Source organism: Meles meles, chromosome 9, assembly GCF_922984935.1.
Source record: "Meles meles chromosome 9, mMelMel3.1 paternal haplotype, whole genome shotgun sequence".
Lineage (NCBI taxonomy): Eukaryota > Metazoa > Chordata > Mammalia > Carnivora > Mustelidae > Meles > Meles meles.
The window spans coordinates 68,042,107-68,064,239 of NC_060074.1; the positions used below are offsets into that span (position 1 = coordinate 68,042,107).

A 22,133-nucleotide genomic window follows, 5' to 3' on the forward strand; every position below is an offset into this window, starting at 1 on the left:
TATTGATCAATAAGCTCTACCTACTCACACAAAGCTTCCAACAAGTGTTCAGTGCCTAATGCATGTATATGAACAAAACCCACTATCACCACATATCTGAAGAAATGCAAACAAAAAATTCAAAGTCTGTAAGAGATAAAGACAACCAAGGGAGCACAAATAAACTTTACACAAAAATAAAACCATTACTAAATATCCTAATAACAGCAAACTATAAAAATGAAACATTTGAAGAACCACTACCAAAAGGGGGGGGGGGGGAACCTCCTGGAAAAAGAAAATATAATAGCCAAAAAAAAACCCAAAAAACAAACAAAAAAAAGGATGGATTTGAAGATAAAACTGAATTAATCTTCCCAGAAAAGGATCCCAAAAATTCAAAAAAAAAAAAAAAAGAGAGAGAGAGAGAGAGAGAAAGAATCCATTAAAGGGGTCCTGGTCCAAATAATGAGAGTTCCAGAAAAAAAAAAAAAAAGAGTAAAAAAAATTCAGAGGGTGAAATTATCAAAGAAATAATTCAAGAAACTTTTCTAGAACTGGAAAGCATGAGTTTCTGCATTGAAGGACATACTTTTTTTTTTTTTTTTTTTTTACTCAAGTTAGTTAACTTTATGTTGGTTTCAGGAGTGAAGGGCAGACTTCTGACCAAGTACACTGGTTCAGGAAGACCCACACCAAGGCACATTATAATAAAATATTTTAAATGACAGGGATTAAAGAGAAGATCGTAAAAGCTTTTAGTGAAGAACAAACAGGCTACTTACAAAGGATCAGGAATCAGAATGGCATTGGAATGTTCAGCAGTAACATTGGAAGCTAGAAGGCAATGGAACAGCACCTTCAAAATTCTAATAGAACAATTTCTAACCTAGAATTCTACAAGATAACCAACCAAGGGGAGGAGGAAAATATGCAAGGTCTCAAAAATGTAACTACTCATTAACCTTTCCTCAGGAAATGACAAGACAATCTGTTCTACCAAACCAAAGGAATAAACCACGAAAAAGAAAGAGATGGCATATAAGAAGCAGAGCTCAAACACAGGACAGACACAAAAGGAATTCCCATGAGATTCAAAAAGCGAGATTCCAGGATGACAGGCATCTAAGAGAAAGACAACAACTATCCTAAATAACAAGAGAACGACAAAATTTCAGGGAGAATGTCTAAAGAAAAATAAGAAAAATTTGTATTTGAAAATAGTGAGAGATGTGCACATCCCTGCTGGAAAGTATATGGATGCTTCCACTGAATACTAAAAAACTAAAGACATAAATCAACCATAAACTCCAGAGAAAACAGAAAGCTGTACCAAAGAGGAAACACATATATAAACATAAAATCATATAATCTTACTCAGAAATATAAATAAAATATAATTAAAAGCTTCAAGATGAAAAGGATGACTTCTGTGAGGAATGACTATAAGGTTGAAAGAACAGGCCATAGTTCTACTAATTTTCATCATAGGCCTGGTAGAACAATTTGGCTTTTGCAGCTCTGACCATGGATTTGCATCTTCTTCTTCTTGATTTGTAGGAATTCTTTACATAATTCTGGTATGAACCCTCTATGACTTGCCTTTTCACTCATATTATTTACTGGTGTCATTTGAACATAATTACATTTTTTTTTTAAAGATTTTTTTTTTTAATTTATTTGACAGAGAGAGATCACAAGTAGACAGAGAGGCAGGCAGAGAGAGTGAGAGGGAAGCAGGCTCCCTGCTGAGCAGAGAGTCCGATGCGGCACTCGATCCCAAGACCCTGAGATCATGACCTGAGCCGAAGGCAGCGGCTTAAACCACTGAGCCACCCAGGTGCCCCCATAATTACATTTATTAAACATTTGCTTTATGGTTAGTGCCTTTTGCAGCCCATTTATGAACTCTGTCAAGAGTCATCTTCCCCCATATGAATAGTCAACTGATCTATCATTTATTATAAAAGACTACCCTTTCCCCACTGCACTGCAGTATTATCTTTATCACATATCAAGTTACACATAAATGGGTCTGTTGCTAGACTCCATTCTGTTCCATTGGTCATTTTTCCTTTCCTGTGCTAATATCAGTGACTTAATTCCACTCCCTGGTATATACCTAAGAAAACTGCAAATAGAAGTCTACACAAAAACCTGTATCAGTGTTCAAAGCAGTTCTACCATGTGAATTCAAAGATTATTGAAAAATAATTAAAAAAATAAAGAAATTAGAAAACAAAATGTCCACCAACTAATGCATGGATAAACAAAATGTGATACAATACAATGGAATATTCAGTCACAAAAAGGAATAAAGTACCAATATATATTACAACATTCATGAACTGTGAAAACATTATTCTAGGTGAAAAAAGTCACATAGAAAATGGCATATATTGTATGATTCCATTTATAGAAATATTGAGAATAGGCAGGTCCACAGAGACAGAAAGTAGACACAAAATGTCATATTTGTATGAATCCATTTATATGAAATGTTCATAAGAGGAAAATCCATTGAGACAGATAAGAGACGAATGGTTGCCAGGGCTAAAGCGCTGGGTAGGAGAGCAAGAGAATGGGAAGTTGTTGCTAATGTGTATGGGGTTTTTTTTGGGGGGGGGGGGTGATAAAAATATTCTGGAATTGGACAGTGGTGATGACTACATAACATAGTGATATACTAAAAACCCCTGAAATATACACTGTAAAATGGGTCAATTTTAAGGCATGTGACCTCTATCTCAATACGAAAAGATTATAAAAGTTTCAAATTATTGAGGAGAAAGGAACACAGAGGGGCAAAGAAAGCTTAGTAAAACCTAGTACAGAACTGTTTATATTCTCAGATACACAGTTATGTACACATGCAAGTACACACTCAGCCCTTTGAAACCTTCCAAAAATAGATTTAGGGGTACAAACATTCATGAGACATTTTAAAAAATATAAATGCAACACAGGCACATGGAAGAAAATTTCATTTGCGAAATATAAATTTCTCCCTCCCACACCAGTCCCAATATTCAGAGGCGACCATTTTTTTTAAAAACTGTTTTTAATGAAATTTTTGAATAGGCAATACAAACAAGCTACTTCACTTTATTTTTTATTATCTTTCTAGAGGCTGTATGTCTACACTAATAAAAGAAATACACAAACTTGGTTCCTTCCTTCTTATTTAAAAAAATAACATAGGGGCGCCTGGTGGCTCAGTGGGTTAAACCCTCTGCCTTCGGCTCAGGTCATGATCCCGGGTCCTGGGATCGAGCCCCGCATCAGGCTCTCTGCTCGGCAGGGAGCCTGCTTCCCCCTCTCTCTGCCTGCCTCTCTGCCTACTTGTGACTTCCCTCTCTGTCAAATAAATAAATAAAATCTTTAAAAAAATAAATAAATAAAAATAAAAAATAAATAAAAAAATAACATAATACAAACTGTCCTTCATTGCTTCCTTTTCTCTTAATATAGGCTGGAATATTCCAAATCAACATATACCAGATTCTTGACTTCTTTTTTCCTTTGCTAATTCCTTTCTTTCAAACGGGTGTAGAGAATTTTACTATATGTACTATATTTCAAGAATTTCTTTATTGACTTTGCCATGAAAGATGAAAAATTTAGTTTTTAAGATTTTATTTTTTTGAGAGAGACAACACAAGCAGGGGGAGCAGGAGAGGGAGAAGAAGGCTCCCCACTGAGCAGGGAGTATGAATTTGGGGCTTGATCAAGGATCCTGGGATCATGACCTGAGCCGAAGGAGGACCCATAACCAACCGAGCCACCCATGCACCCTGAAGTTCAATGGCAGTAGTTCAATGGCACCACTGTCCCCTTCATCCTGATATATTTATCTTTTTTATTTTAAATTCTTCAAATAGTTACCTTACCAAATAAACACAATTTTTAAATTCTTTAAACCATGTGTGATTCCTCACTATGTAAAATAAAATAAATCTTTACATTTAGCTCCCTTTCCCAACATGACAGCTACACAATAACTTTTACATCAGTACACTTTATAATAATTACCTTCACCTTCTGTCTGTAATCATACAACAGAGTCACAAACTCATGCCATAAGGATCTAGGGCAAGTAAAGAATTAACAGGTGAAGCAGGCTTGAGTTAAGATTAAAGAAGTGGCATATGATAGAAAAAAATTTCTCTCTCCCTCCAGTAAATTTTTGTTATTAGCTGTAAATACTGAACTAGTGAATGCTGCTAAATCATTACCTCAGGGAAATACACAGTTAGGGTCCTGCAAGCTTCTCACCACATTTTTGTTAACTAATTAATATATAACCTTGTTCTATATAAAAGTTTGTTTTAAGATACCTTTTTAAATATATATTGTTGATTCATTCGCAGTGAATTCACAGCCAACAGCACTTTAACACATGCTTAAACAAAGCTTATAAACACACATATTTTCTCCCTAAGGCATCTCACAAGCCCTCTTGTGCTCAGAACACTAAGCAGCATCTTAGCACTACTAACCTTGGGGGCCATTTTAAAGAGCAAAATTACCAATAAAAATCACAAAAAAGTGAAAAACATGGCACTAAGTAAACTGTGAAAAGAACACTTGTTTAAACTATGAGAGCTGAAACACACAGGCAGAATGTTGCTTTATTCAGCCCCGGTGACAAATTTTTCAACATTGCACATGCACTGGCCCTTAAATGACCAGCAAAAGCAAATCGGAGTATTGATTTTGCAGTTACAAATAAATAGAGAATGTAAGTGAATTTACAATTACAGAATCCTTGAATAAAGAGGACTATTTTATGTGTATGTCTACCAAATCAAGCTTATAGACTATATTGTGCAAATAGTAAATCCTGTATAGCCTGCTGTTTTATACATAAACAGTCAAAATTTAAAAGAATTATATTAAAAGCCCTTGCTATAACTGCATTTTAATAAATTCACCATGTGACTTTTAGACCCGCTTGATCTACAAAATTTTATAATTGTCCTATCTTCCTATGGATTATTAGTCCTTTAAAAGTATCTATCTTTATACCACTCAGGCTTTTGTTTCTAAAGAATGTTTTATTTGATATTCATTCATGCATTCAAAAATATTTTTTGTAGGCCTTACTACTGTTGCAGATGCTAGAATAATAGCAATGAAAAACAAACAAACAAACAAAACTCCAAGGGCTCATGGAGCTTATACTGTACAAGAAAGGAAGAGACAAAAACCAAAGATAAATATTTAGTATTATGTAAGGAACCAATAAGTACTTTTAAAGAAATTAAGGGGAGAGAGGGGCAGAGTGGTATCTTCTTACATAGAACGGACAGAGAAAGCCTCTTTGAAGAGGTGACAGTTGAGCAAACATTTAGAAGTATGCTTGAGGCAAGTGACAAAACAATATGGTTGTAGCGGGATGGTTGTTAATTGATAGAGTGGTTAGTCTAAAGTTAGGTCAGAAGGTTTTCATGATAAAGATACTGAATTGTATCTTAAATGTGATGGGAAATCTTTGGAAGGTTCTGAGTTAGGGAGAAACTGACCTCAAACTTATATTTAATTCTAACTTTCTTTTTCTCTATGATGACCTAAAATATTCATTCTGGGGGAGATGTTTCTTGTCAACAGCCTATAGATGGATTCTCACTTGTGATAATATATACTTGGCTTTATTTCTTCCATATTATATAATAGTTAGAATTATTTTTTCTTTTTCTCTACCTCACTTTTATTGGATTACATTTCCTTTTATTCCTCCTTCTATACCCTGTCACAGTAATTTAGAAGTTTTATTTGCAATATCTATGTTACCTGTGCTTACAACTTTACTTTTAAGCAAACACAATATACTTCATTATAGGTAATCAATTTTTACTCTATACTCCTAGATGATTTTCTTACCCTTTTCCCATTCCTCCTCTCCCAGAGTACTGTCACTATCAGAAATTTAATCCTTGTGCTTTAAGTTCCACATTACAAACTCCTGGTTCACCATGACTAAAAGCTGCTTACCCAATAATACTGCTTTTCACAGGCACATTGTCACTATCAATTTAGATAAAACCATTATTAACAGTCATTGTTCAACACTACCTTACATTCTGTAGCTTCATCTATATTTTTAAACCCAAATGAATTATTTTAAAAATATAAGCTTATCCAAAAAGAATAGTAAATCAAAATTAATTCATCATCCAACATATAGTACATACTTAAATTTCCTGAAATATCTCAAAAACATCCTTTGTAACAATTTTTCCCAATCCAGGAGCAAATCGGGATTCATAGATTCAATCTGACTATGTCTCTTTGGTCTCAACCCATCTGGAACAGACCCTCTGCCTCCCTTTGTTCTTCATGGCACTGAACACTCTGAAGAAAGAGTCCAGGCCTGTTGTACAGTTGTTGCAGGAGTATTTTCTCATGACCAAATTCAAATCAAACATTTCCACCATGGCAGGGGGTGGGGGAGACAAACAACATTTCCACCACGAGAACTATAGATGATCTGTGTTCCTCTTACTGCATCACTTCAGAATGCGCCTTATGTCAGACTGTGCCACTGCCAATAAAAAATTTGAGCTTGCTTATTGTGGTGGTGACAAATCTCTCCATTTTAAATATCCATTTTCTCTTTTCTAATAAATAACTCTTCTATAGGATGAAACCTTGTGACCTTGAAAATATACTGGTCTCCAAAACATTTTACTAAATGATTTTAACATCCACTGATGATCCTTGCCTTAATTAATAATTATGCTGGGCAATACTGAATGTTGATTTCCTGATTCTACATCCCTTCTACATTAGCTGACATTCCTCCAAGAGACTATCACATAACAACAAACATACCTAGCTTGGTCCCAAAGTACTATTCCCCACTAAAATGAAGCAGGGCTACTTGGAGGAAAATCTGTTCACATTCATTGCAGAGACCACAGTGATACTAGAAAGATGGTAGGGATGTGTCTATACATGAGCACAAAAATTCACAAATTGTTTACATCTCTTAAATCTAAATAAAGAGTATATTCTTTGTACAATATTTCCAATTTTCTACAGGTATAATATTTTTTCAAAGTAAAAGTTGTTTTAAAAAAGTTGGGGGTGGGAAATCCTCCAGAAATGTTTAAGTATCAGTTTGAGGATATACACAATTAATATAAATAAATAAGTATAGAGTATCCTAATACTAACTTTAAAACATCAGGAAAAACTCCATTTGTCCAATGGAAATTAAGGAGTAGAGGAGAATAAAAGTGAAGTATAATTAGAAGACATAAGACAATAGATAGCAAACCAAGTCAGAAAATAACAATAATTACATTTTGCAATGGACCAGACCTACCTTTATAAAGTAAAAATACTAATATTCTATCAAAAAAGACATGTGGTCTACAAGAAGTACAATTAAAACAAAATGAGTAAAAAAATAATATAAAAACATGTCCATATATCTAAGACAAATATAAACCAAAAGAAAGCCGAAGATGATAATCTTAAGATTTGGACAAAAGCAAGTATTTAAGGAAAAAGTAATTACACGGTTATAAAAAGAACAGAATCAGATGTATGTATGTAAAAATTTGGCCTCAAACTACTTCAAATAGATATTAATAACTACAAGCTGAAATACATAAATCAATAATTACAGCTAATGTTTTTTTTAACTGAAGCACAGTTGACACACAATGTTACATCAGTTTCAAGTGTACAACAGAGTGACTGGACAAATCTATACATTACGTGATGGTCACCACAAGTGTAGCTGCCATCTGTCACCATACAATGCTGTTACAATACAACTGATGTTTCATATATATATATATGTATCCCCCCCCCCCCATGCAGCTGAAGATCTTAATACACCACTCAGAAAAAAGAAAAAGATCAAGCTGACAATACAGGAAATATTTAAGATCTGAACAACTAAATTTAAGAGCCATTAGATATGAAATGTTTATAATATAAACAGGGCACATTCAGGGATTAATGTTATACAAACTATATTTTCAAAATGTAATGCCATAAATTAGAAATCTGTAACAGAAGAATAGCTCAAAATATACCCATTGATAACCCTTGTCTTACTTTAAGTTTTTTGTTTTTTTTTTAATTCATTTGACAGAGAAAGAGAAAGAAAAAGCACAAGCTCAGGGAGCAGCAGACAAAGGGAGAGGGAGAATCAGGCTCCCACCAAATGGGGTGCCTGATGCAGGGCTCAATCCTAGGACCCTATAATCACGACCTGAGCCAAAGGCAGACACTTAACTGAGTGAGCCACCCAGACACCCAACCTCGTCTTAAAAAAGATATTTGGGGGGGGGGGGGTGCCTGGGTGGCTCAGTGGGTTAAAGCCTCTGCCTTCAGCTCAGGTCATGATCCCAGGGTCCTGGAATTGAGCCCCGCACTGGGCTCTCTGCTCAGCAGGGAGCCTGCTTCCCCCTTTCTATGCCTACTTGTGATCTCTTTCTCTCTGTCAAATAAATAAATAAAATCTTTTTTAAAAAAAGGATATAGGGGCGCCTGGGTGGCTCAGTGGCTTGGTTGGGAGCCTGGTTCCCCCTCTCTCTCTGCCTGACTCTCTGCCTACTTGTGATCTCTCTCTCTGTCAAATAAATAAATATAATCTTTTAAAAAAAATGTTTTAAAATTTAAAAAAGGATATAAAAGTGGGGTGCCTTGCTGGCTCAGTCAATGGAACAAGCAACTCTTGATCTCAGAGTTTTAGTTTGAACCCCACACTGGGTGTAGAGTTTACATTTAAAAAAAAAAAGTGAAAAAAGTATTGTAGTATGTAGTTTTTAGGTTCCGAGTTCTTTTAACTTAGAATAATCCATTCATCTGAGATGCATCCATGTTGTTGCATGTTATCAATAGTCTCTTACTTTTCATTACTAATTAGTATTTCATCGTATAACCACATTTCTTTTTAATACATTCCTCTTAGATGAGGAATAGCTGAGTTGTTTCCAATATTCTGAAAATTACAAAGCTTTTCCTTCCTTTTAGATTTGACAGTTGTTATGTGGCGTAAATATCACTCAAAACAATATAGAGTATTTCCATTTCCAAAGATCATGACCAATATAAAGAAAAATAAAAAAATATATATATATATATATATACACGAGGTGTAAGAAATAAAACCGTCATTTTTGGAAGATAATTACTGGTGAGAGAGGCCTAGAGAATCAACAAACTGTTACAACCCAAAAAAAAGGCCAACAGTCAATACTTTAGCCACAAAAACTTTAAAGTAGTCAGAAATTAGCCAAAAGAATTCATAAAAACTAGCCAAAAATTCTTAAGATCTCTACAGGCAGAACTGAATAAATGGAGACACATTTCATGTATTTGGATGGGACAACCTAATCATATAAAGATTTCAATACTCCTCGGGGTGCCTCGGTGGCTCAGTGGGTTAAGCCTCTGCCTTCAGATCAGGTCATAATCTCAGGGTCCTGAGATCGAGCCCTGCTTTGGGCTCTCTGCTCGGAAGCAGGGAGCCTACTTCCCCCCTGTCTCTCTGCCTGCCTCTCTGCCTACTTGTGATCCCCCTCTCTCTGTCAAATAAATAAAACCTTAAAAAAAAAAAAAAAGATTTCACTACTTCTCAATTAATCTATAAACACAATGCATTCAAAATAAGAATTCTATCTGATAATCTAAGGAAAAAGGTACAAATAATCTATTATAGAAGACCCCCAAATGCTAACAAACAAATGAAGTGATGCTCAAATTTTATATGAGGGAATAAAGAACCATAAAAAAACTAAATCAACTTTATAAAAGAAGGTTAAAGAAGATACTTGCTCTACCTTATAAAAAAGAATACAGACCAGTGGAATGTAAGAGAAATTTCAGGCAGATATCTATATCTATATCTATCTATATCTATATCTATATATATGTAGATACCTATTTAGATAAATATATGGAAAATTAATATATGATAAAGGTAGCATCACCAACCAGTGGAAAAATATGGATGATTTAAGAAGCAATGTGGAGAGGGGCTCCTTGGTGGCTCAGTCAGTTTAAGTGTCCAACTCTGAATTTCAGCTCAGGTCATGATCTCAAGGTCATGAGATCAAGCCCTGCATGGGGCTCCACATGCAGTGCAGAGTTTGCTTGAAATGATCTCTCTCCCTCTGACCCCACCCCTCCCTCTAAAATAAATCAATCAATCTTTTTAAAAATGCTTTTAAAAAAGCAGCACTTTGGAGAAAACTGGCTCACCAGATGGAGAAAAACAAAACTGGATCTCTATCAATACTATATAAAAGGTGGGACCTGAAGTACAAATATGACAGTAAAACTGTAAAATTAAGAGAAGAATCTGCAGAATATCTTTGTGGCCCAGAGATGGGGAAAAAGTATTTCACTCCTAGAATACCTCAGGGTTCACTGAACCCAATTTTAACGTTTGAGCTTCTTTTTCAAGTAGTTCTACCTATTTGTAAAGACTGGTAATTGTCACAAGGTGGGGTAAGAGAGGGGAAGGGTGGCACCTGGGTGGCTCAATTGGTTCAGGGTCCAACCCAATTTCAGCTCAGGTCATGATCTCAGGGTTGTGAGATCGAGTCCCATTCAGGCCCACACTGGGCATGGAGACTGCTTAAGATTCTCCCTCTCCCCTGGCCCCTTTCACACTCTTTCTCTAAAAGAAGATTGGTATTTGGGGACTTTTATTCTTTCTTAGAGATCATCCGAAGAATAAAACTAAAATTCACTTTTAATGGAATAAAATGCATTCTATCTTGTAATTAATCACCAGACATCCAATAGACCCTTTCACAAATTTAAATTACATCATGGGATCTTATTGATTTTATTTTTACTATATTTTGTTATTACATCATTCTAGGAATTACTTCATCATTACTCATCATTGTTCACAATTATTCCCAACTATGCTAAAACAAGCAAAAACCATTTAAAAAAAAAAAAGAATGATGATATGATATCATCCCCCATATGATTATGTCCCCCAATGACACTCACATCCTAATCCCTAGAACCTGCAAATGTTATGGGAGTTTGCACACGTAAGGGGGTAAGGACTTTGAATTGGGGGAACTATATCATATTATCCAGATGGACATGAGCCAATCTAATCACAAGTACTTAAAAGTGATGAACCTTTCTTGATTGTGGTCAGAGGGTGATGTGACTTCCAAGAACAGGAAGAGAGCTGCATCACTGCTGGCTTTGAAGATGGAGGAAAGAAACTAGCAGCCAAGAAATTCAGGCAGCCTTTAGAAGCTAGAAAAGGCAAGGAATAGGTCCCCCAGCCTCCTACAAAAGCCTCCAAGAAAGAATCAAGTTCTTGATTTTAACCCAGTGAGAACAATGTCAGACTTTTGACCCTCAGAACGCTAAGAAAATAATGTCTTGTTTTAAGCAAGTCTGTGGTAGTTTTTTATGGTAGAAACAGAAAAACAATGCAGATTTAATGACCTAAAAGAGTGATGCAATAGTGAAATAAGTGATCATCTCTCAAGTCATCTTCTTGTCTTGCCCAAAGTACTGCATTATCTTTCAGGAATGTACAAAAGACTAGAGACGGGGTGTCTGGGTGGCTCAGTCAATTAAGTATGGACTCTTGACTTTGGATCAGGTCATGATCTCAGGGTCGTGAGACTGAGCCCCATGTCAGGCTCCACACTCAGCAAGGAGTCTGCTTGGGTTTCTCTCCCGCTGTCCCTCCCCCCACAGATGTGTGCACTCTCTCTCAAATGAATAAATAAATCTTAAAAAAAAAAAAAAAAAAGAACTTATAAAATAAAGATACTAGAAACATCATTGCAGACTGATTTTAGATTGCACGGACTCCGGTGGAGAATTAGAAATTTTCACTTCTCACTCAAGATGCTCAAGAGAAGAAAACAACAGAGAAGACATTTTGTAATTATTAGACAAATCAGAAAGTAAGTATAAAGAGATAACAACACCTCTAGACTCTATACCTGATGGCAATGACTATAGAAGTGAAATCTCAGGGTCATCGAATGATATTATCCTAGATGAATTTTCTTAAATTCAAGAATCAATGAATTCCATAAGCTATTTCTAAGGAAAAAAAGGAAACATGGTATTTTCATTCGTCAGTCATTCAACTGAAGGACTTCATCATATTCTTCTATATGAATCTGGACATTTCATGCTCAAAGGATACATGACAATATCCTTTATCTTTTTTGATGTTTGTGCATCAAGATTTACTTGCTACAAAGAGGATTTTAGTTTAAATTCTTATTAAAATATCTAATAAAGTTGTCACTCATTATACCTTTATTCCTATAAATTAATAGTAAAATAACTTAAAATATAAAAATAGCAAAACAATGGGGTTCCTGGGTGGTGCAGTTGGTTAAACATCCAACTCTTGGTTTTGGCTCAGGTCATGATCTCAGGGTGTAAGAACAAGCTCCATGCTCAGCAGGGAATCTGCCTGGGTTTCTCTTTCTCTCTGCCCCTCCCAATGCTTGCTCTCACTCTCGTTCTCTCTCTTTCTCTCATAAATAAATGTTTAAAAGAAAAAAGGAAAAGGACCTATTTGACCCTGATGGTTCACAGTGATGACTGCTTTTCTTAGTACAAGAGCTATTCAAAACTTCAGAGTTATAGCCTATAAGGGAAAAATCAATGAGTTTGATTGCAATAAAATTCAAGAGTCCTCTAGAATGATGGATACCAGGAACAAAGGTGATAGACAGACAAAATGGGAGAAGTTAGCTGCACTGTATACAACCAACAATGAACTGATATGTAGAATATACAAGGAACATGGGAAAAATCAGTTTGGGAAAAAAGTAATCCTGATACAAAAACAGGAAAAGTATTGTAACAATTTATAAGAGACTCACAAAAAGCTAACAAGCACATGAGGAAATGCCCAAAATAACTGGTGGAACAAGAAAAAAAGAGAGAGAGAAAGAGGGATACTATGTTATACCTGTTAAACTATCAAAAATGAGAAATCCAGAGGATGCCAAATGTTTCTGGGATGTGAGTACATAAATGATCATGCATTCTGTTAAAAGTATAGGTTAGGCTTGTACAACTGTTCTGAATAGCAATCTTACACTATTCATTCAATTTAAATCTATATACAACCTATAACCCAGCAATTATGCTCCGTGAATATATCCTAAATAAATGCTCACAGAGGTCCATAAAAGAGAAAGTACATGAAATCCACTACAATATGAGGTAATGGGGAGTTGAAGACAACGTGAGGTCTATCACTGGAAAACCTAATATATACACTACGTTTTTTTTTTTTTGTTTTTTTTTTTTAAGATTTTATTTATTTATTTGACAGAGAGAGATCACAAGTAGGCAGAGAGGCAGGCAGAGAGAGTGAGAGGGAAGCAGGCTCCCCGCCGAGCAGAGAGCCCGATGCAGGGCCCGATCCCAGGACACCGAGATCACGACCCAAGACGAAGGCAGAGGCTTAACCCACTGAGCCACCCAGGTGCCCCTACGGTTTTAAGCAGCAATTGTACAGATAGGAACATACACAGGAAGGACCAAGGATGACAGAGGCAAAGAAGAGACACAGGACTGGAAAAGTAAAAATTATATAATGGAAGAAGAGCAGTTCAATCTACTAAGTTAATTTTTACTCCTGAATCCTATTATGCCCCTGAAGTATATTATGTTATAGTAAAAATCAGGTTTATAAATACTGGATTTTCCCCCATACATTATAAAAATTACAGTAAGTAATGATTTGCTATTAAGTACATATGTAGGATTCTTTTACAAAGTATATTCTGGATCATTTAATACAAAGAAAAAATGTCAAATAAAGATTGTAATTCTACTCACTTTTGCTCCAACACTGCAACTGCCAGTGCTCCCTGTGCTCCCACTTGCAACTCCTGTAAATCTAGCTTCCAGTAATTCTTGCCTTCTTGGATCCAGACTATGAAGCTCATCCATTGCACCTATTAAGAAAAGGAAAATAAAACACAAATATATATATCTTCATATACACACAAACAAAAAATATAGGGATGTGATTAGTGGAGCTGTCAATACAAACTTAATGAATATATTCTATAAACAGATTAAGAGACTTTAAAATTTTATCATGTCCTTCGCTCATTTAATGAAACAACCAACAGTGAATTTCCAACACTTCTGACTGCAATCCAGAATAAGAAATATATTTTCCACACAACTCGGTACACAAACACATACAATCATGTATCAAAAAATTTCACAAACACTTCTTTTTGCATGCAGTGCACACCACAATTTTCTAGTCTATTTTTGTCCATTAGGGGAAAAAAATACTTGTTGTGAGCTATTTAATTGACTTCATGTACCATTATTTGACCATGGGTCCAAAGTTTGATAAATACCACTATCATAGTATAATCTTAGCTTATGCAGAATTCTGACACCAAGTGACATTAGCAGTTAATTATTTTATTTGTTTATACCTTATCTGACTATATTTTAAACTGGAAAAGATTGTTTTATGACTTTCACATCCCAGAGATTTTTGGTTCATTTGATGGTTTTCAGTTTCTATCAGTGGATAAAAATTATACATGTATCAAACAGATCACTCAGGTAACAGCTATTATTAAACAATCATTGGAGAATTAAAGGGGAAAAATTAGCATCCTTGTGTGATTGCTACTATGCAGACTAAAGTACCACAAATCCTACCTAAAGTTCAGTTTTAAATTTCTTTTATTCGTGTCTGCCAATTGTCTACTGATAAAACTAAAACCTTAGAACTGATAAAAATGAGTGGTTCTTAAAAGGAATTAAGGGGCAATCCCAAGTCACATGTAGACACTTCCAAACAAAACTAACTAGACCCCTTCAACATACTCTATCATTCCTCTATCTTAAAGGTTAACAGTTATTCCTATAGATTTTATCTTTTAAAATTGCTTTCATTTTTTTTTAAGACTTTATTTATTTATTTGACAGAGAGAGAGAGCCAACACAAGCAAAGGGAGTGGGAGAGAAAGAAGCAGGCTTCCCGCCAAGCAGGAAGCTTGATGCAGGCCTCAATCCCAGGATTCTGGGATCATGACCTGAGCCCAAGGCAGATGCTTAACCGACTGAGCCACCCAGGTGCCCCTCATTATCTTTCATTTTTATCTGGACAGAGCACTGGATAGATAATGGCCATCCTTCCATATTTACTTGCATATATCTGTACCTGAATAAATATTTTCTGCCCACTCCTCTTTCTTCCATCTCAAAGAGGTCGCTACCTTTAAAAAGCTGAAGCCTTCAATTTTTGCTTTTGATCCCATTCCTTCTTCATATGAAAGGGATCTTGCATTTGCATGTATAGACCTAAAACTATAGAACTCTTAGAAGAAAACACAGGGGAAAGCATCTGACAATGATTTCTTAGATATCAAACTGGGAAATGCGGCTCCTGGGTGGCTCAGTTGTTAAGTGTCTGCCTTTGGCTAAGGTCATGATCCTAGGGTCCTTGGATCGAGTCCCGCATAGGGCTATATGCTCAACAGGAAGCCTGTTTCTCCTTCTCCCATTTCCTCTGCTTGTATTCCCTCTCTCGCTGTGTATCTCACTCTGTCAAATAAATACGTAAAATCTTTAAAAACAAAAACAAAAACAAAAACCTGGGAAAATGCAAGATCCCTTACAGAATACATAAATCCTACAACTCATCAAAAGAACCCAAACAACCCAATTTAAAACAGGGGTAGGGGAGGAGGGGCCTGGGTGGCTCAGTTGGTTAAGCATCTGCCTTTGGCTCAGGTCATGATCTCAGAGTCCTAGGATCCAGTCCTGCACTGGGCTCCCTGCTGCTGCTCCCCCTGCTTGTGCTCTCTCACTCTGTTAAATAAATAAAATCTTTAAAAGGGGGGGGGGGGCAGGGGGTGGGACCTGGGTGGTTCAGTCAGTTGAGCATCCGACTCTTGATTTCAGCTCAGGTCACGATCTCAGGGCCATAGGACTGAAACCCACACTGGGCTCTGTGCTCCATGTTTGGCTCTGCACATAGCACAGATTCTGCTTAAGATGCTCTTTCTCCCTCTCTCTCTGCCCCTCCTCCTGCTGTCTCTCTAAAAAATAAAATAATCTTTAAAAAAAAAGATGGGCAGAGAACATAAACAGACATTTCTCCAAAGATATGTAACTGGCCAGTAAGTACATGAAAAGAGGTTCAATATCAATCATTAGGGAAACGTAAATCAAAACCCACAATGACATACCACTTCATCCCCATTAGGATGGCTACTATCATAGAACAGAAAACACTAAGTGTTAGTAAGGATGTGGAGAAATCTGAACCCTTGTGCTAGGCTAGTGGGAATGTAAACTGGGGCAACCATTGTGGAAACTATGTGGCAGTTTCTCAAAAAACTGAACACAGAACTACCATATGATCCAGAAAGTCCACTTCTCAGTATATATCCAACAGAAGTGAAAGTAAGAACTAGAACAGATTTTTTTTTTTTAAAGATTTATTTATTTGACAGAAAGAGAGATCACAAGTAGGCAGAGAGGCAGGCAGACAGAGAGGGGGAAGCAGGCTCTCTGAAGAGCAGAGAGCCCGATGTGGGGCTCGATCCCAGGACCCTGGGATCATGACCTGAGCCAAAGGCAGAGGCTTTAACCCACTGAGCCACCCAGGCGCCCCTAGAATAGACATTTATACACCATGTTCATACCAGCATTATTCACAATAGCCAAAAGGTAGAAGTAACCTAAGTGTCCACTGATGAATGAATGGATTAACAAAATGTGGTACATGAATAAAAAGGAGTATTATTCAGCATTAAAAATGAAGGAAATTTTGACACAGGTCACAATACAGATGAACTTTGAAGACATTTTAAGTGAAATAAACCAATTGTACAAATATTGTATAATTCCACTTATATGAGATTCATAATAGCCAAATGCAGAGGCAGAAAGTAGATGATGGCTGTCACAGACAGAGGGACGTGGTGGAATGAGGAGTTAGGTGTTTAATGGGTACAGAGTTTCAAAGGGGAAAATACAAAAGTTCTGGAGATGGATGGCGGTGATGACAGTACAAAATGTGAATATACTTAGTGGCATTGAACTGTACACCTAAAAGTAGCTAAAATGGTAAATGTATTATGTACACTTTAAGATTCTTACAAATAATTTTTTAAAAATAAATTGGACTTTATCAAAATTTTAACTTTGCTAGTTCAAAAGACATGGTGGTAAAAATGAAAAACAAGAGACAGGGAGAAAATATTTATAAAAACATTTATGTGCTATATATTATTTCTACTCTTTGGCTTGGTAACTGGTTGATAGTCCACTGAAATTTAGTAGAGAAGATTAGAACCAACTAACAATGTGGTATTTTGTTTACCACTGTTTTTGTTTCTTAGATATATAGCTTCCTCTAGGACCTCAGCCCTCCATGAGATCCTAGAGGAAGCTATACACTCAAGGAATAACAAACAAAAACTGGTTTCTAACCAAACTCCTGTAGGGAGTCCCAACCTCACTAATAACCAACACTTCTAACAAGTTTTTACGACATTTTAATAGCAATGTATGCAAGAACCCTTAGTATAATTGTTGACAAATAATAGATGCTTAACAAGTATTAATATACTTGTCTTTTTTTTTTTTTTTAAGATTTTATTTATTTATCTGACAGAGAGTACAAGCAGGGGGTGGGGAGCGACAGGCAGGGGGAGAGGGAGAAGCAGGCTCTCCACTGCGCAGGGAACCCAACATGGGGCTCAATCCCAGGACTCTGGGATCATGACCTGAGCTGAAAACAGATGCTTAACCAACTGAGCCACCCAGGCAGCCCTAGCATACTTATCTAAATAAAAATATAATCTGGAATACTAGAGCCTTGCTTCCCAAAACGCAGTCCACTGACCAGCAGCCATCTGTTACCCCTCGATGCTTGTAAGAAATGTAAAATTGTGGGTTCCACCCCTACACCTAGCAAATCAGAATCTATATATTTTTTTAAAGATTGTATTTATTTATTTGACAGACAGAGACCACAAGTAGGCAGAGAGGCAGGCAGAGAGAGGAGGAAGCAGGCTCCCCGCCAAGCAGAGAGCCCAATGCTGGCTCGATCCCAGGACCCCGAGATCACGACCCAAGACGAAGGCAGAGGCTTAACCCACTGAGCCACCCAGGTGCCCCAGAATCTATATTTTAGTAATATCTTCAGGAAATCATCATGTGCATTCATGTGTGAGAAGCACTGCTATAGAATCTGGGTCCTCAATTTTTCCTGACAAGGGCTCAACTGTATTTCAGTCTTTGCAGGCCAAGGGCAATACCATGTGGACACTTTACATAATAAGAGAAAAATTCCTATAAACATTTTATTGACAAAATTCAAGATATAATAACTAAGTATAATATTTTACAATATTATAAAATATAACTATGCTAATAAAAATGGAATTGGGGGTACCACTTAATTTTAGTTTCCTATCATCAAAATCTATTGCAAATATTCAACTGATAATGTTGATCAGCCTATGTATTTATCTTTGAAATGTCTTTTCTGACAAACAGGTACTGCTAAATACTGATATCGACCCACAAGTACAGGATTTTAATTAAGTATATTCATGACTTTGAAGGCAGCTATAGAAATCTCTTAGATTCTTTTGATATTTGCTTTTCAATAGGTCACTACACTGCAGATTAATCACTTCCAATTGGAAGTAAGGCAGAAAGAAGTTCCTCAAGTATCTCATTTTTTGAGATATGGAAACTTCCTTTGCACGTGCATCAATGTCTGAAAAATGTTGCTGGCACTGTAGTCTGATGATGGCAAATATATTCATGCAAACTCATACGGGAATGAAACTCTCTCTTTGACAGTAGAAGAAATGAATAAAGCAGCTTGATGTTACTTGTGATTCAAACATCAGTTGACACTGAAATGACTTAACTGCAGCTACATTTCACATGTAAGCACTATTTCACCTCCTTATTTTAGGTTAGATTCATTTAAAAGTATTTCCAGATATCAAAAAAAAAAGCCAATTTCCAAAGCCAATCAGTATTTAACAATAGTGGTTGAAGGCCATCCCACTTCATTCAGAAAAATTTCAATCTCTGTCCTAAGCTCAAAAAATTGTAAACAAATTTTACTACTAAACCAGTCAAGAAATTCAGCTTCTATATCCAAAAAAATTCATGCAGCTGATGCTAATTAAATCCATGAGAGCAAATTAAGTGCACCACTGACAATACTGATTCAGTAACACATGATAAATTCAAAATTTTATGCAAAGTACCTACTGATGAATAACAGAATAACCAGAGCTTTGAACACCTCACATTTTTATAAGCTTTGTAAAGTTATTCAACTAAGCCTTTTTCTGTTCCACACATATTTGTACCACCATCAGTTTTAACACATCTTAGCAGATTCCACTTCAGATTGTACTTAGTGTTTTCTCAACTTTGAAAATATTCTTGTGTGTAGTTGCTCTCCACAGACTATTCATAGGGTCTAATTGTTCTGCTACTTCAAATTTGGCATTAACACCTTGCATAAACAACAACTGAACAGTATCAATAACATCTGTCAACTCAGCAAAAGCCAAGGAAAACCACTATAAATTACTTGGTTTGTTTTTTTTTTAAGAAGATTTTATTTATTCATCTGACAGACAGATCACAAGTAGGCAGAGAGGCAGGCAGACAGAGAGGGGGAAGCAGGCTCTCTGAAGAGCAGAGAGCCCGATGCGGGGCTCGATCCCAGGACCCGGAGATCATGACCTGAGCCAAAGGCAGAACTTAACCCATTGAGCCACCCAGGTGCGCCTCTTGTTTTTTTAATTGACTATTGATATTGCTTCAAATGTCCTTAACTCTTAAATCAAATGTTCTTGCCAAAAAATTTATATTCTAAAACGAGTTTTTATTTTTCTGGACACATTTTTTTTGCTGCAATCAAATACAATTTAATTAACTCACCATCAGTAAATGGCTTTGCTTGGCAACATATGAGCCACTTGGAAACTTATTTTGGTGGCAGCCTCATTTTCAATTTTGATTTCTATGAAGAAATTATGCTGTGATAAGATACTCCATTTTAAATTGACTTACTTTAAGAAAATAGAATTGAGAATAGTATGATATATGCTTAGTCCAATAATGTCAACATATATTCTTCTCTAACAGCTACAGTGTCACTGCATAATAAAAAGAAATGTTTTGCTCTCTAATTCAACAAAATAACACATACTCCACTGTGTCTTAAAAGCATGGCACTCAGGGGAGCCTGGGTGGCGCAGTGGGTTAAGCCTCTGCCTTCGGCTCAGGTCATGATCTCAGGGTCCTGGGACAGAGCCCCACATTGGGTTCTTTGCTCATCAGAGAGCCTGCTTCACCCTCTCTCTGTGCCTGCCTATATGCCTACTTGTGATGTCTTTCTGTCAAATAAATAAATAAAAATTTTAAAAGAAAAGAAAAAGCATGGCACTCAAGAGTCCCTTTTTCTTTTCTTTTTCTTGTTTTGACATGATAGATACGCACTGGCATAAAAAAATAAATACTGTAGGCTGGCAATACACATGGTACTCAAAACACTGTCAAGTTACAACAGCAATACTGAAATCTGTAGTGCACCAAAAGCTGTATGAAGTAAAAAGAATGTCATATAGGTCTCTGTCACAACTACTCTGTTCTGCCATTATAATGCAAAACAGCTGTGTTCCAATAAAACTTTATTTGTAGGCACTAATATTTGAATTTCACAGATCATAAAGTATTGTTCTTTCAATTTTTTTTAACTGTACAAAAATGTGTACTTTGCTGACTCCTGCTGTAGCAAACACATTTCAAAGATTATAATTTTTTATGGACTCAAACTGTTATTTCTGACACCAGAAGTTTGGTCCTTAATTACAAGAGGTGAAATTTTCTGAAGAATATCTAATTTCACTAAAATCCATTAAATTCTTTATTATACATTAATATACTTTTGAAAAAGAAATTATAAAAGCCACTATAAAGACCATATCATCCTTTAAGAATACCCATCTCTAAATACAGCCACCTGTCTCCTAATTATGCTACTATTCTTACTAAACTGCTCCATAAAATGTATTATAAACCTAAAATTTCACATAAAAAATATAAGGAAATGTCACTACCCAAATTAGAGATCATACCCTATTCTATAAAGAAAAAACTTAGGGAAACATAAAGGAAGACCACAGTTTTAACCATTAGGGAAGTATGTCATAGCCCCTTCTAATAAACATTTTCTCTCTCCCTCTCTTACACACACACACACACACACACACACACACACACACATACACACACTTTCAACTCACTCAGTAGATGTTAGTTATTATAAAACTTGCCTCCCAAGGTGACCAGTCTAAAAAAGATCCACGTATTTAGACATAGTATTAGTTCTGTTTAGTCGGCATCACTTTATAGTTATATCATCTTTTTATGACAAGGAATTTATCTTTCATTATATCATTTTTTAATTACCTTAAGACTTCATCTTCCTTGGCAGATAGTCAAAACAAAATCACGGTATCTAGAAAGTATGTTAATACCAGAAAGGTTAATACCAGTTACCAAAAAGTAAATGAGTTTGCCCACTTACACCTTTCTAATAGATTCAACTGCTGCTAAGCCAATGCCTTACATTTTTAAATTTAAAACTTCCTGAAGTCTGAAAATATTTTAACTCATTCCAGATTTTAATTGTTACTTTTTATATTTCATCTGATAAGCTGATTTATACAGAACAGTTAAGGTCTTTCTTCGATTAATACTTTTCACATTATACTTGACAAAGCAAAGAACTCTGATTAAAAACAGAAACACCATGATAAAGTTAGAAGTTATTTCAACAAGATAAAATATTCCATTTAAATCACTCCTTTTCATTAGTTTTTTAATGCACTTCGAAGTATAGGAAACAAAGAATTTAAGAAGTCTACACTGTTCAACACTCCAGAATTACTTCTGACTTTTGCCTTTAAACACCCATTTTAACAGTTAATAGAACATATCTATTTTCATACACAGCATTTTGTATCATATATTTAGTAAACATAGCTATTATTTTTGTTGACTATATTACATTCCAACACTTATGCCACAGCTTGATTGCCAATTTAAAACCGAATATTCTAATTTTTTGGTATTTAAATGAACAT

General features: G+C 35.8%; 1 protein-coding gene across 2 annotated transcripts in view; it reads right to left on the minus strand.

Annotated features, from left to right (window-relative positions):
• The window catches only part of TLK1 (tousled like kinase 1), a 143,950-nt gene that overhangs the window by 87,680 nt on the left and 34,137 nt on the right, over positions 1-22,133 (minus strand). The window contains exons 2-3 of one of the 2 annotated variants that reach the window (XM_046018325.1): positions 21,457-21,505; positions 13,801-13,919 (exon numbers count right to left, since the gene is read on the minus strand). In XM_046018325.1, coding sequence (XP_045874281.1) covers positions 13,801-13,914 — 114 coding nt within the window. In that variant the 5' untranslated portion in view covers positions 13,915-13,919; positions 21,457-21,505. The remainder of the gene's footprint in view (positions 1-13,800; positions 13,920-21,456; positions 21,506-22,133) is intronic. The other variant, XM_046018324.1, reaches the window with a different exon arrangement.